Consider the following 17175-nt stretch of genomic DNA (forward strand, 5'->3'; position numbering starts at 1 on the left):
GTCTGACTCGCTGAATCCGGTCGCACTGGTGGATGCGTGACGGAGCCGGACGCAATATCATGGCACTGCTGCACAGTCTGTGAACTGTCAACAACCATGGGTGCGCGAGGAAGTACAGCGTCAACCCGAAACTGTCTAGACTGTCTGGGTTGTGCAGTCAACACCCTACCGGGTTGCTGAGGTTGACGCACTGCGTCACAACAAGTCACCTCTGCTGGTTGTTGAACGTCCTGAACGTCAACAACCACCTCCGAGCGTCGCTTAACGTCAACGTGCGACTGGCAACCCACACTGGGTCGCATCGGTGGAGGAACCACCTCAACTGGCAGACGCGAGTAGGTTACCTCAGCGTCAACAGGGCGCACAACCGACCGGTTGGAAGGTTGTTGGCCAGAAGGAGGAACCACCTCAACTGGCAGACGCGAGTAGGTTACCTCAGCGTCAACAGGGCGCACAACCAACCGGTTGGAAGGTTGTTGGCCAGAAGGTGGTTCTCCGCATTTAAGTCCTCTATCAAGGACGCAAGCTTGGACTGCATGTCTTGCAGCAAAGCCCATTTAGGGTCTACGGGAGCAGGTGTGGCAACAGACGGGGTTAGCGACTGAGGCGGAACCATTTACCATCCCTGAAAGCCTTGTTATGTGTGACATAATAGTACAGCAAAACTTCAAAGGCTCGACAAAAGTTGAGAAGTTGACCTGTAAACAACTTGGAGCGTCTCCTGGCTAGGCGCCAGGGCGAGTCTACCAGAATTGAGAAGTCTATCTGGGCAGAGGCATGAACTCCCAAGCCGAGAACTTCTCTCGTGTCCTATCAGACTCTCGCTCTAAAAGCCAGTTTAAAAGAAGGGAAATCAAAAGCTGTATCCCTGAAACTCCTCCTGGTGCAAAAACCAGTCGCCTAGCCAACGTAACGCTCTCTAGGAGAGCGAGAGAGCACTAGCTTAAAAACAACGGCTTCGAAGTAGCTAGGCCTAGTGTAAGTTCTGACGTTTAGGCGAACGAGGAGCAGCAGTTACAAGATCCGGACGAAGATCCTTAAAAAATCATCATGATTTAATTAAAGTCCATAGGAGGCTAAGCAGCTTAAGGCTCCTCTCCAAATGACAGAGTCCTCAAGGGAATATCAGTAGGAGGGAGAACAGCACTTTCTCATCTACAGGAACCTTGTCCGATAAAAGCTAGGTTATCTCAGTGAGTCTCTCACTGGTGCATTAGTAGCAGACCAGAAGGCAACGTCATGTAACTGCTTGACAGTCTGTGAACTGTCAACAACTGAACTGTCAACCACAACAGGTGCGTGAGGACAAACAGCACTGGTGCATTAGTAGCAGACCAGAAGGCAACGTCATGTAACTGCTTGACAGTCTGTGAACTGTCAACAACTGAACTGTCAACCACAACAGGTGCGTGAGGACATACAGTGTTCACTCGTGACTGCTTTGACTGTCTATACTGAGCAGTCAAAACAACTCTAGAATGTGGAGGTTGACGCACCGCGTCAAAACAAAACAACTTAGACTGTTGTTGTACCTCGCGAACGTCAACGGAAGGTTCCGTGCGTTACTGAACGTCAACATGCGGCTGGCAGGGTACACTGGAACGCATGGGTGGCGGGACTCTCTCAGCTGGAGTGCGGGAGAAGGTCGCCTCAGCGTCCACAGGACACACAACCGTGTTGGTTGTAGGCTAGAGGTTGGTGCAGTGTCAACCTTCTCCGCACGAAAGTCCCGCATCAATGACGTTAACTGAGACTGCATGGTCTGCAGCAAAGACCACTTAGGGTCTACAGGAGCAGGTGCGGCAACAGACGGTGTGACTGCCTGATGCGGTACCGCTTTGCCTCTCTTAGGAGGTGAGCAGTCGTCGGAAGACTGCAGCGAGTCCGAACTGACCCAGTGGCTACAACTGGGCCGTTGGACTTGCGCGGAAGGGACCGACTTGCGCTTAATAAGCTGCGAGACCTTGGTTCATGGTTTCTTACGAGAAACCTCTTCCGCAGACGAGAAATAAATGGGCTCTCTCGTCTTTGTGTGGGTGGGGCGATCTTGGGTAGATACGCCCGAAACCATGGAGGGAAACGTTTGTTCGTTGATCAAGGCCTGACGAACCCATAAGTCGTTCGACATTACTTCTCCCCTGGGCTTGGGAGCTTGCAAGAGGTCCCGGACTAGGTGAACGACAGGCACGAACAGACGAACCCTCGGACGCAACACTGTAACACTTTGCGCATATCACTTTATCACTTCGATTTTCTGTTTTGCACTTATTTCACTGAAATCGAAACTTTTACTGATTTCTACCTGAAACACGCAATTCTACCCTTCATTAAAAGGTAGTAATTGCGAAATCAGTCGTATAATGCAGCTCATTAATACTAGCAAAAAACAGAAAACATATATAAAGATAAAAAATTCAGTGGCTGGGAAAGAGACTAAACACTAGTTCAAATAAACTACGTTTACAATCTCTCACCGCACATAGCCTGGGGACAAGAATAAAACCCTAGAAACGTTTTATCTTCTTCCCCGTACAGCGACTAGGGAGGAGAGTAACACGAGAACAACGTTACCCGCTTGAACGGAACGTTTTCTCTCCTCTCTCTCCCTCCGTCTCTATCTCTCTCTCTCTTTCTCTCTTGATTTCGCACCTAAGAGAAGAGCCCAATTATATATCGTCAAAATAACATGTTATTTGACTAAAGGAAAAAACTGAAAGGTTTTCCAAATAAAAAGTTCCTTTAATTTAGAATTTAAAACATTTAAGCTAAGAAAGAATGAACGAAACGTCAGAATCGATTTACTCTTACTGCAAAGTGAAACCGTGAAACACTCTCTCTCTATCGTAACGATAGAGCGCATGTTGAACGTCCTGAACGTCAACAACTGCGTAGTCTAAAAAACTAAACGTTAGTTCATCTTTGAAAACAGTACGAAGACTATCAAAGAAATTCTTTCATAAAACATTAAATTTAAAAAGTTCTAAATTCTTTAAAGGCTAAATACGATATAACGGGCTCAACGTTGATTAACTTCGGTTCCAAGTTAGGACCGCCTACTATCAGGAAAGGTCGCATATAAACAAAACATAAAAATTATTTTTATATGTTTATAATAAATGGAAAGTTAATCGAAGAGGCCTAATAAAGGCGGAGAGATATAAAATATATAGATCTATAACGCGTTAAGCAAAATTACTAAAAACCTAAACACACTTCCGTCTAAGGGAAGGGTCGGCCATTTAAAAGTGAAAGAGAGTCCATACTCTCTTTGTCACCATAATTAAATCTATCCAAAACGAGTTCAAGTTTTGAGATGAAGATAAAACCCTGCATAGCGAAAGCTCAAAACTAGAATAGTGTACTTCACCAAATAGTTGTGAAAACAAATCCAGTTAGTAACAGCGTATTAGTAGGTCTTGCCGGTAGCCCGACAGAGAGAAAATTGGTTCTTTGTTTACTTGGAGTACTAAGTACCTGCTCGACAGATGGCGCTGTTGATGTACACCCCCACCTGCATAGCGATCGCTGGCGTATTTTGACCGTAGGTTTTTCTGTCGAGCAACAGAGTTGCAGCTTATATGATCACCGGCTAAGTTTAATATTGAAAAAAAACCATTAAATTACAAAAGCAGTAGCTTGGAAAGTACTACTTTGCCTCTGATTCTGCCTCAGTTCCCACAAAGCTACATTGCTGAATGCATATACCTTAACTTTATGATGACCTTGCAAGTGCTATCAAGATTTTAGGAAGAAATATTTTCAAATCCCTTTGGCAACCATAGTACAATATATATTTGAACTATAACATTCATTTTGGTTTCTTTTTTTCTGAATAGGTATAATTTATGGAAGAATACTCAAAAGTTGTAATAGAAAATGTCTATCTAAAATAAATTTTGAGACATGCAGCATAAAAAAATGCTATCTAAGCATATAAAAATATCCATCAGAAAAGTATAATAGATATGAATTTGAGGATTGTTGTATTTTGTTCTGAATAAATTTTTTATAAAGAGCGTTAAAAGTTTTTCCAATGTCACCCAGAATTTTTTTTTATATATACAGTATATCATAAAAGGGATTTTGACGTAGGAAAAATCTATTTCTGGGCGAAGGACCTGTGCCGCCCAGTGAATAAGCTCCATTTAGCACTTATTCTTAGGTAATTTACTGCTAAATATACCAGAGAAAAAATGTAAAGGAGTGCTAGGTTAACTAGCTCGCTCACCTATTGGTGTCGGTATAAAATTGGGCGTATATTCCAGAGGTCCCGCACTATTTAGATTAATCCACGACAGAGAACCCCAATAGAGGAGAGCCGTTCAACCTCACTCGGTACTACTAACAATGCATCCGCTCAGAACCCAACTCCTTAGCACCCAAAGTTTGGGGACTCCAAGGGAGAGGAGCTGGGAGGGTTCACTGGGCGGCACAGGTCCTTCGCCCAGAAATAGATTTTTCCTACGTCAAAATCCCTTTTCTGGGCTCGAACCTGTGCCGCCCAGTGAATCTATACAAGAGAAAAATGTCACCAAACTTGCAAAATAAAGGAAAAAACATAAGCGTAAGAGAAATACAGGATGCTTTAATCAGAGATGAGTACCAAAAAACAATTATAAGGGTATCTTAAATATGAACATAAATCCAATAAGGTAGGTATAATAATGCCGTGAGTGATAATATATACAGATACTCAGGAGCATAAAAATTTACAAATATAATAACAGTATTCAGGTGCGAGACCAACGAATACAATAGGGTATAAATGAGGCAGGTAAGAGGGAGAGATAAAGAGTCAAGGCATTAACCTGTGAGTTACTCGGGAGTAACTACGCTCCCTGCGGCTACTGTAGAAAATTTTAGGGCTTCCAAATGTTTAAGGTAGTGTTTCTTGAACACTGACGGTGATTTCCACCCTGTATACCTGGAAAGGTCTGTAAAATTCATGTGGTGAAAAAAGTTCACCGAAGTAGCAACTGCTCTAATATCATGTGCAAGAGGAAAAGAGTCAGGGTTAGCTTGTTTAATAAAATACAAAATTTGTTGCCTGATCCCTTTAATAGTAATGGTACCGCCTTGTTCTCTAACGAATAGAGGCCCCGAGGAGTTAGAGGAGGTCCGGGATAAATAAGACCTAAGAGTAGTGACAGGGCACAGCGACGGATCTTGCGTGAGGGGAACAATTTTCCAGGAGGTCCATCTGTTTTGAGGGTCTTCATTCTTAGCCAAAAAGAATTTGTTAGGAGAAAGAAGGACCTCTCCTGAAGGCAGAAAGTCAATATGACCCGGGTCTCTCGACAAGGCTGCCAATTCAGAAATTCTTGCCCCGGAAGCCAAGCTCACTAGGAAAAGTGTTTTCCTGAGAAGGGGCAAGTAATCACAAGAACTGTTAATGGTATCAGAAGCCAATTTGAGTACGTCATTAAGGAACCAGGTCACCGGGGTAGGACGAGTAACCGGTTTCAGTCTGGCACAAGCTTTCGGAATTGAAGCTAACAAAGAGTCGGTTAAGTCTATGTTAAAACCCACTAGGAAGATCTTTTTCAGAGCCGATTTAATAGTGGTGATAGTATTGGCTGCCAGACCTGATTCTAATAAAGATCTAAAGAAAGTGACTGTAAGGTTCAAGTTCATACAGTTCACGTCTGAGTCTATTAAAAATTTTGCCAACTTTTTAACTGCAGAGTCATACTGGCGGATGGTGGAATCCCGTTTATCCGATTCTAGGAACAAGGTGTTTTGAGGATCAATATTGGCACCATGCATAGCCGCAAACTTCATAAAGTCCATAAAGTTAGGGCGCTCTGAATGTTTGAGAAAGCGTACACGAGTGTTTGTACTATCTGAGACAGAACCGGATTGGGTATCGGGTGAGGGTATAGTCTCAACTCCCGCAGGAGAGGATACCAGTTGCTCTTGGGCCAGTTGGGTGCGACCAAGGCTACTTGTCCCTTGAAGGATCTCAGTTTGTCTAGAACTTTCAGCAAAAGATTCACCGGGGGAAAGAGATAAATCTTTTCCCAGTTGTCCCAATTCTGTGACATGGCATCTGTGGCGTAAGCCTGAGGGTCTAGATTGGGAGCCACATATACTCTCAATTTGTGGTTGGATTCCGTGGCGAAGAGGTCCACTTGGAGACCGGGAACCTGAGAGAGAATCCACCGAAATGACTTTAGATCGAGTGACCATTCCGATTCTAGAGGGGAGGTCCGGGACAGGGCGTCTGCCACTACATTCCGGACTCCCACCAGGTGGACAGCTGAAAGATGCCAACGGTTCGAGGCTGCTAGGGAGAATATGGCTACTAGAACATGGTTCAGAGGCCCTGACTTTGACCCGCATCTGTTGAGGCAGCGGACCACCACTTCGCTGTCGAGGACCAGACGAAGGTGTTGTTTCTTGGGAAGAGCGAGACGTTTCAGGGTTAGAAGAACTGCCATGGCCTCTAGCACATTGATGTGAAAATGGCGGAACAAGGGAGTCCAAAGACCTTGAACTTTCTTGAGCTGAGAATAGCCGCCCCAACCTGATAAGGATGCGTCTGTGTGAATGATTAATTCCGGAGGCGGAAATCGAAGGGGAACTGACTTTGACAGACTGTTTGCTCTTGTCCAAGGAAGAAGTCTTTCCCGTAGAATGGGAGGAAGGCGGACTTTCCTGTCCCGGAGCTTCCGGTTCGCCCTCGAACGCCAGACACGATTGATATCTTTCAATTTTGCCTTCAGAAGAAGATCCGTCACTGAGGCAAACTGAAGGGACCCCAGAATCTTCTCTTGGAGTCGTCTGGAACTTACTTTGTCTTTGAGAAAGCGTTTGGTGTTCCTTGCAATCTCTAACCTCTTGGGTCTGGGAAGACACAGAGTATGAGATATAAGATCCCATTGCAGGCCGAGCCATTGGAACTTCGATTTTGGAAGAATACGGGACTTCTTGAAGTTGATCTGGAAGCCTAGAGATTGAAGATAATGGATGACTTTGTGAGTGGCTTTTAGGCAATTTTGGGAGGTGTCTGACCAAATGAGCCAGTCGTCCAGATAGGCTACTACTTGAATCCCTTGATTCCTGAGTTCCTGAACAGCGACTTCCGCTAGCTTTGTGAAGATCCTTGGGGCAATGTTGAGCCCGAAAGGCATCACCTTGAAGGAGTAACTTTTGTCCCCTAAGCGAAAGCCTAGGTACGGACGGAAGTGTCTCGCTATCGGGACGTGATAGTAGGCGTCTGTAAGATCGATAGAGGTGGTGACGGCCCCACGGGGAAGTAAGGTCCGCACCTGCGAGACGGTAAGCATTCGAAACTTGTCGCATTGAATGGACAAGTTGAGAAGGGATAGATCTAGAATCACTCTTCTCTTGTCTGAATCCTTCTTCGGGACACTGAACAGCCGACCATGAAACTTCAGATGTTTCGTTTCTTGTATGGCGTTCTTTTGTAAAAGATCCTGGACAAATTCGACCAGGTCCGGAGTGGAATGTTGACGAAATTTGTTCGGAGGAGGAGGTCCTTGAATCCAACTCCACCCCAGTCCCTTGGAGATGATACTGAACGCCCAGGGACTGAACCTCCATTTGTTGCGGAAGGCATAGAGCCTCCCCCCTACCTGCTGCACCTCAGTATTGGTTTGAGGAGTTGCCTCCACGTCCGCCTCGGAAGTTCTTTCCTCTGCGAAAGGCTCTTCCCCTGCCTTTGTTCTGGTTAGAGCCACGGTGGTAGCCTCTACCTCTACCATAACTCTGGGAAGAGCTATGAGCCTCGTAGGACTGGTTAAAGGCAGGGGAAGTGGCGGAGGCACCAGAAAGCTGGCTCTTAGGTAGCAGAACGGTGACATAGTCATCCGAAGGAGCCCGAGAGGTGGAAGGCTGTGCAGGGACAACAGAAGATGGAGGAAGAGGCAGCCGGAAGTTGGATGAAGCACTCTGTTGTTGCCTGAACTGGGTGGAGGTATATGGTCTAAGCTTCTTCCTACCCCGGGCTTGATAATTTGCGGGGTCATACTTGCGTTTAGGGGTCAAACCCCAACGGGCTTTAAGGCTCTGATTAACCCTAGTGGCCTCCGCCAAGACTTCCTCTACGAGATCCTCGGGGAAGAGATTTGAACCCCAACAGGAGGACCGGATGAGTTTATTAGGTTCATGCCTAATCGTCGCCTCAGCTAGAACATGCTTGCGACATCTGCGTTTAGCAGTAGCGAAGTCATACAAGTCATAATATAAAGACTGTAACGTAGCATTGTTGAGAGACTTAAAAATACTCTCCGTATCGTAAGTCAAGGCTATCGACTCCGTGGATGTGGCCAGGTTTAGAGTACGGCCCACACGTAGGCGGGAATCATATTCCTGTTTAATGAGGGATTCCGGGAGACGGGGAAGCTTCTCACTAAACAAGACTGAGGCACATTCTGCTGCAAGCTTGCCGGAGGTAAATGTGGTATGGACGTTGTCCCAACACTCAATACCTGAGGGAAGAAGGAGGGAGATTGGATCCACCTCTCGGATGGGAGGCAAGGGCTTCTCCTCCAGAGCATATTGAAAGGCAAGCTCTGCCACCTTATTGACGCATGGAGTCAAGGTGTTCTTGTCCATTAAGAACATCGTAAAGGAGCTTTTATAAGGCGTCAGCATGGTGTTAGTGCAGCCGATGTCATTCAAAAATCTGGCCCAAACAGATTGGGCTTGCTCCTTCGGGAAGATGACCGTCTCTTTGGGGACCTTGTCTAATCGGACTAAAGCTTCCTCGGTAAGTCTGGCATAACCATGAAATGGAAATGCCAGACCCGGAGGAAAGAATTCAAAGTCCTCTAGAGGACGAGTGCCAAGGCCCTCCAGAGTCAACATTCCGTCTGAGAACGGGGAATGAAGAGCCATCCGCCAGGGGTTGTTCTTGGCAAACGGCGGGAGCTTAGAGGCATCCGGGATGAGAGAGCTTTGGACTCTCTCCGGAGCTCCTTGCTCTAAAGCCCCAATTCTCTGACCGAAGTTAGAGAACATCGTGTCCATCCTCGACTGCATCTCCGAAACCAACTTTGCCTGCATCTCCGACACGATGCGAAGCATGGCTGATTCGGAAAGGCCCGGGCTAGCAGCAGGAGGGGCGGAAGGAACTCCCGGGTCGTGAGACTTAGAGGAGGAACCAGAGGTCTTTGAAGACGGGTTCGTACAATGTTTAGAGCCATGAGAAGTCTTGTGAGGCTTGCGAGCTTTGGGTAAGGTCCTTGAAGTAGACTTATCCTTAGGGGGAACCGGGTATGAACGTTGAGACGAATCACGGTCCCCAGAAAATCCAAGAAAAGAAGAGCAATCAGAAGAAGAAGAAAGAGCGGGGCTGAGGATAGGAATCTCAGCGCCGGACACACCTGCCTCACTTACCACCCTACCTGTATCCGGCTCGTCTAGCAACATTGGTTCGACGTCCAGGTTCATGGAGGCAACATTGTCCTCCAGACCTCCGGGGGCGTCCGATGGATCTTGCTCTGGGTCGATGAAACCCGTTATAGTGGCATCAATGTGGGCAATGATGGGAGCTGCCACATGCCTAGCCACAGCAGCTGAAGACTTAGCGTTGGGGTAAACCATGGTGCAGTAGTCCTCAGATAGGACGTACGGCCGCTTAGACTTCACATTCCGGGCAAACCCACCAACCCACACTTTCAGTGTGGCCCGAGCCGCAGACTTTTGCTCCGGGGATGCCTGAAATAATAGTGGGAATTATAAAAGGGAGACTCCCAATGGTCCTTCAAGACCATAGATATCTTACTAAGAGTAAATAGAATAAGAAGGCAATATAGCCAACGGGACTCACCGAGTCAGATCCAAGGGTAGTGATGAGGTCGAAGCAAATCACACAGTTATCCGGGTGCCATACCACAACGTCTTCCAGTTGAACCCCACAAGGGGCGTGAGATCGGCAGACTGAGTGGCCACAAGGCTGGTGCAGAACAGCTGCACAGGCCGGCGTCAGACAATGCACCATCTATAAAAAGAATAGTATATGAGAAACTGTAATTCTCTTAAGTAGGGGCGGGTCTGGAGGACCCGGGCCTAACATAGGTCTAACACAAGATTAGAGCTTAACTGTACTATTCTTTAAGTAGGGGCGGGTCCGGAGGACCCGGGCCTAACATAGGTCTAACCCAAGAATAGAGCTTAACTGTACTATTCTTTAAGTAGGGGCGGGTCCGGAGGACCCGGGTCTAACATAGGTCTAACACAAGATTAGAGCTTAACTGTACTATTCTTTAAGTAGGGGCGGGTCCGGAGGACCCGGGCCTAACATAGGTCTAACACAAGGTTAGAGCTTAACTGTAATATTCTTACATAGGGGCGGGACCGGAGGTCCCGGGCCTAAACATAAGTCTAACTTGAAACTAAAGTATAGCAATCCATTCCGGTCAAGCCGGGAGCATAAAAAAGGATGCAATAACAAGGAATTAAGACACATGGTGTCTGATTTCCCGGGGCGGGGTAGACCCCGGGCCGGGAAATAAAGGTATATCCAATACCAATTCCTTTAGGGACTCCGGGGTAGTGATCTGTCATATATAATCATCATAGGAAATGTTATAAAATAATAGGGGGGCGGAACTGTAGCTAAGAACTGCCAATCGAACCCGGAGGGTTTCGTATAACATAAGCCAGAATGAAAAGTGAATATAAAATAGGGTGCACCGGGATCCAACTCTGTTGACCGGTGGCCAACCAGACTAGACAGAGACGAACCCGCCGGGCCACCCGGAGGACAAAGTCCATAAACACTTAACTACCCCCTCTAAAAGGAGGGAAGGCAACGGTCCCTTAGTGGAGGGGGGAGAAGCCTAGCCTCCCACCTAGCTAGAGGGGGAGCGTGGGGGAGGATCACGTGATACGAGGCAGCAGGGCTACCAACTGACGATCCCCAACCAGACAGATCAAACGGAGTAATGGCACAAATATTCATTATAATAATAATAATAGCGTTAAATTATATGAATAAACACACAGAAAATTTTTGGGCAAGGCATGCAACATAATAATTAAATCACAAAAGACACACCTGATGGCTAAAAATAACATTGCCGCCTTAGCACGAAGGTCGGCAGCCATAACGATACGTAAATGATATCGGCCCAAAAAATTGAACCACGAGGATTCTAAACGCTAAATAATGAATATTCACAATAACAAATAATATTTGATAATAAAAATAATACACATAGTAACACCGCAAGTGAAAATTAAAAGCTCTCAAAAACAGGAGTACCAACCGTAGTGAAATCAAGCAAGATCGGTATGAACGAAGAGAATAAACTCCTATAATATAAATATTAAACGATCTAGGTTGCTCAAAACACAGTAAAACCCAGCTTGGTACTTAACTTAGACGGTGTCTCCTGGGAAACCGACGAAGAAGCCATAATTAAATGGAAAATAACCAAAATTCGAGAGCACAAACAAAAATGCGGGTTACTTTACTCGTCGTGCTAAAAGGAGTTGGGTTCTGAGCGGATGCATTGTTAGTAGTACCGAGTGAGGTTGAACGGCTCTCCTCTATTGGGGTTCTCTGTCGTGGATTAATCTAAATAGTGCGGGACCTCTGGAATATACGCCCAATTTTATACCGACACCAATAGGTGAGCGAGCTAGTTAACCTAGCACTCCTTTACATTTTTTCTCTGGTATATTTAGCAGTAAATTACCTAAGAATAAGTGCTAAATGGAGCTTATTCACTGGGCGGCACAGGTTCGAGCCCAGAAAAGAAAAATCATAAAATATAAATTCTTTTCAAGTTACTGTAGTGCTTTTACATTCAATCCATGGAATATTCAGATTTGCTTTTATATAGTACAGCTATATTTGTTTATGTTAATATAGAGGGGTGAATATACAGTAGTTCGTTTGGAAAAACATAAAAGTTTCTTATAACATGTAAAATATTTTTCCTTTACAATATATGATTGTTACCTTACTAAGAGTGAAACGTGTTACGAATCAAACACAGGGTAAGCTAAGAATACGGCAGTGTAAGGGGGTTAGCAGGGGGGGGCGTTAGCCCCTTCTGTTAGTGTTAAGGACATGACTTGTTGGTCAGGTTAGGTGGGGAAGTTTCAGTTAGGTGGTCTTCTTATGCAGAGGTTTTGCAGAACGGAAACAGTTTTTGTAGTGCAGTGACAATATCTTACGATCAACTATAAAATGGGAAGAAAATTCCCATTTTCTATGGACATGAGGATCTGGTCGCTGATATACAAAAGCTCTGCAACGGAAATAAAGGTCATTTTTGAAGAAAACGGGCATTTTTTCCATATAAAACCCCATCTTAACAGCATAGCTTTTGCCATGATAAACTATAGTAATACCTAATTTTCTATGAGAGCAGAAAGCTTAGGGACCCAACGATCTACCCTGTGTCCGCCTATCTATAACCACACCTCTCAATTTCTAGTACGAGACACTACAGTTAAGAGGCATTAACCAAGTTAAGTAAGGTTATGTTACTGTGGGAAGGGTATGGAAAACTGAAAATATATTACCTCATGAAACTGGTATCGTGAGAAATTATTTCTCCCGGAGTGACAAGTTTGGGCCGTGCGGTTCCATGGGCTGGAACCATCGACTGAATCCGGGGTAATTCTGAAGCTAGTTTGATTTCCATTCCGAAAGAAATACGTTATATTAAAATATAAACGTGTATAACAAGGATTGTTAGCTCACAGAATTCTGGAAAGCTACAAATGAACTTTATGACGTCTTGTTGACAACAAACCAGATCAAATTCACAACACGCTTGTCGCTTAACCAGTCTAGTATGCATAGTGTTGAGTTGCTGCCTTTGTAACGGCGACCCTATGTTTTTTTTTTCCATTATATTAAGAGTTTTTAATATTTTTTCTGGCTTTCCATAATTGGTAATATTTATATATTTACATATTTTCCATATTTTATATTTTCAACAGTAGAAGGCTTTTTATTAAGACTAATTTATTTACTTGGAGTGGTTTCGTGAGTAAAATACACCAATTTCTTGTGGTCTCTAGTTTACAGTCTAATAAGAAGTGCATCAAAGTTTCCTCTTCCCCTTCACATAATTTGTATTTTGTATCAGCATTTTCAGATTTTTTTCTCCACTGTACATCTAGTATCTTGGTAACACAAGTTTCTTTACGTGATATTCATTCAGATTTTTTCATTCATTCAGATTTTTTTTATACAAAACAATGTTTCTGAGGTGATAGCCAGCGATTCTTACTAGATTATTTATTTCAGTACTGAGAGACAATTGCAGCCAAGTGATAGCCTACACCTAGGTCACGAATTTATCTAATAGATATCAGTGGAAGAAATAAGTCCTTGGGTCACACCTCAGTTTATATTACTAATTAGTTGACTGCTTCGACACCATAATTCAAATAACGTATTCATTTGAATACAAACTTACCATCTCTATGGTTACTTCATCCCAGTTGTTGTAAACTACATCATAAAGAAGTTCAACAATTTTATATAAAAAAAGAAATATATAAAACTTGCCTTAATTATATCACACAATTTTACCACTAGTTGCTCGGATTCCAGTGATCAGGTAATCTACTCTAAGTTGTATTTCTTTCCTACCACCATAGACTCTGTTTTATTTTCATTTAGTTTTAGTTGTGTAATTGTCATGCATTCCCTACCACTAACAACAATGTGGTTTAGAGTCTCAGTAATATCATCATTGTCATTTCTGGGGAAGTAAAATTGTGTATCATCCGCAAATAGTTTAAACTTCACTCCATGTTTCTGTAGTAGTTATGGAAGGCACAAAGTATAGATACAAAGTAAGATTGGGCGTAGCACACTTCCCTGAGGTAACCCTCTGCTTAATGGTTCATGGTGAGAACTTTCAATGTATACACAGTAGCATCTGTCAACCAAGTAATCTTTTAGATACTCAAAGGCTTTAAAATCCTCTTCAATACTAATAGACTGTAAATCATCAAGCAGCAGTTCATGCACAACTGTATGAAAAGCAGCACAAACATCGCATAAACCCAAGATACCACACATGTCCTCATCCATTATTTCCGGCAGATCATTTAAAACAGCAGAATATGATTGTTTGTGTGCTGACTGGTTGTCTGGCAATGGTTCGATTCTTTCTAGATGACTAACTAGTTGTTCAATAATCACATATTCTAGCGATTTTGATACAAAGAATAGATTCGAAAAAGGTCTGTATGAACTCAAGTCCTGATAATCTGGGGCACTTTCCAGGACTGGTGTAACCATAGCACTTTCTCAGATATAGGAAGCTTACACTCATCAGTACTAGCAAGTAAAGAAGAAATCAATAATAATTTAACAAAATTTGTATTAGAATCCGCACAAGAAAGGTGGAAAAGTTTTTAAACAAGGTCAAGGAAAACTATCAGAAAAGACCAAAAAACCTGATAAAGAAAAGATTGGAAATGAGGGTAAAATCCAAGAGAGATTAAACAAAATTAGCAGAACTATCCAAAACAATAAACAAACTAAAATCCCAAGGCATTCGTTAATACAATCAGACCAAAATTGAAAAATAAAAACACCAAAGAAAGGAAGAAGCATAAAATTGATGAAAAGAGGACTTGGAACAAGGTGCCAACAGATATTTATTTTAACGGATGAAAATGAAAATATTATCAACAAAAGAGATGGAGTGATAGAAATTGCAGAGGATATCTATACAATGCTATACAATAGTGATATAAGAAATAACTTTGTTAATACAAATAATGAAATAGTTAAGGTGGTCCCAATAGTAACTATAGGAGAAGTAGAGAATGCCTTAAAAGGCATGAAAGGAGCCAAAACAGTAGAAGATGACCTAGCAATCGATTTAATAATAAAGGGAGGAGAATGACAGATAATAGCTGAACAAGAAGATGAATAACACAATAGGTCCCTAGAGATTGCAAACGAAGCAGGGAAAAGAAGAGAGGACGATGGATTGGCGAGGTAAGAAAATTTTCGTGGATAGACTGACATAAGAAGACCATAAACGGACAGAAGTGAGAGGCTATGTCTGGGGCTTTTGCCTTGCAGTGGACTAGAAATGGTTGATGACGATGATGACGATTCTTGTACTTGAGTCAGCAAGACTAGAAAAGTTTTCTACTTCAATACTTCAGATATTAGCATTGGATCAATTGCATATTCTGTTTTCCTTGCTCCCTTGATAATCCTGATATCAGACTTGATCTTTTGTTTCCTTAATAAATTTTCTTAATCTTATTTGTGTAACTGTTACAGCACCTATGTGACATGAGATATCTGTAAAAGACCCAATTGTATTTTCTATTTTGTACTTAAAAGAATTCTAGGAATTCATTAGCCAGTTCTTAGTTGTTATACCCATCACGAGAGCACTTCTATTTACATTCCCCATTACACCATTCTTGAGACGATATAACTAATTTGTGTATGTAGCTTCCTACATTTTTTCTTATAGTATTCAGTTTTTCCTTTACGTTTTTATATTCCAGCTATGCACTTTTAGTTTTTAACCGAGTTCACTTTCTTCCTAAAAGTCTTTTCCCCCTTTTATCTAGTCTCCCCATCAAACCTTGGAGATCAGTCCTTAACAGTTATAGTCATCTTTTCTATCAATGGGCACATGTTATCATACTGATTTTTATTCGCCCTATTGTATACAGTTATTGTTCATTCAGTAAGATCGGCTATAGTTGGGATCTGAAAACAGGCGATGAAGCCATGCTTGCCAATGGTCAAATTGAAAATTTGAACTTCAGTGCTTTGTTAAAATGACATGAAATACAACGCTACATCAATTTCATCTTTGCTGAATAGTTAAGATATTTTCTAGGACCATTCATTACCATTATTGAGTATATTCATAACCTGTGATTATTTGCCATAAATGAGGCTAAAGATTATACACATAATCATAAACATGATGACTGAATATTGACATCTACCTTTCTAGACTTAGAGTAGAAATAAGCGTGTGTCGATTTCAAAATATGATAATTCAACATAAATTTCTTTCCATTATTAATATAATCATCGACCCAGAAAATCCCGTCATGTACCTGTATAGTTGGGTACAGCCACTAAATGATTAGTATGTCCTCAGAACATGGATCGACCTAGATTCAATATGGCTGTGACCTACTTTTCTCGATTTTTTTATGCTAATCCTTCAATGGTTTTCATGTAAATGGAAAAAACCTTTCACATTATAGAAGGTCTCCAACTTACAAGCATTCGACTTACGAACATTCGGAGATACAAACACAAATCCAACTGAAAATAACAAAGATAAGATAATATGAAATATAACTGCAAAAAAAAAAAAAAAAAAAAAAAAAAAAAAAAAAAAAAAAACAGGCTTTTTACTACAGACTTTCCTTATTACACATAATTAATCAACTTCTAGTTTTAAATCATTAAACTTCTTAATTGACAAAATAACTTCAAAATAATTGTGGTATTATAGTTTGAGGTGCCTTTACTGAAAATAATAGATAGCATAGAACACTATTGGTGCAATAAAAATCAAACAAACATACATACAGAGAGAGAGAGAGAGAGAGAGAGAGAGAGAGAGAGAGAGAGAGAGAGAGAGAGAGAGAGAGAGAGAGAGAGAGATCTTTTAAACCTCAGGGGCAACGGCATCTCTCAAGATAAAACAATATTATATTATTTAATACATTTAGAAAAACGACATTTGTGATAACCTGATATATATTTCACATGAAACCCGACTATTTGTTGAAGTTTTGTAGCTGGAAATCATAGGTATGGGACTCAGGTTAGGCTTTACCTTACTCCAAAATGTAAAGAAAAAATCGACTTACAAACAATTCTACTTACAAATAGCTTCTTAGAACCAATTAAGTTTGTAGGTAAGTTGAGGACCTTCTGTATATAACCTACATAACTTTTTCTTTTTCTATCATAGTTCTAGCCAGGAAAACTAATTTGGATTTTATCGGCAGCTAATTTTGTTTGTTGTTGAATAAACCATTTTATCTTATTTCTCTTTCTCCTTTTTTTGACGTTTTAATAATCTATATATGAAACCTCTATGTTGATATTGTTACTGTTTTGAAATATCTTATTTTGATTCTAAATTACTTCTCTTATATTTTATTTATTTCCTTATTTCCTTTCTTCACTGGGCTTTTATTCTTGTTGGAGCCCAAGGTTTGTAACTTAGC

General features: G+C 42.2%; 1 protein-coding gene across 1 annotated transcript in view; it reads right to left on the reverse strand.

Annotated features, from left to right (window-relative positions):
• Positions 1-12784, reverse strand: part of Rrp4 (exosome complex component Rrp4) — a 72330-nt gene extending 59546 nt beyond the window's left edge. Inside the window, exon 1 of the mRNA XM_068375149.1 lies at positions 12505-12784. Within this exon, the coding sequence (XP_068231250.1) occupies positions 12505-12626 (122 nt within the window). The 5' untranslated portion in view covers positions 12627-12784. The remainder of the gene's footprint in view (positions 1-12504) is intronic.
• Between the last annotated feature and the right edge of the window lie 4391 nt (positions 12785-17175).

This window comes from Palaemon carinicauda, chromosome 6, assembly GCF_036898095.1.
Source record: "Palaemon carinicauda isolate YSFRI2023 chromosome 6, ASM3689809v2, whole genome shotgun sequence".
Classification (NCBI taxonomy): domain Eukaryota; kingdom Metazoa; phylum Arthropoda; class Malacostraca; order Decapoda; family Palaemonidae; genus Palaemon; species Palaemon carinicauda.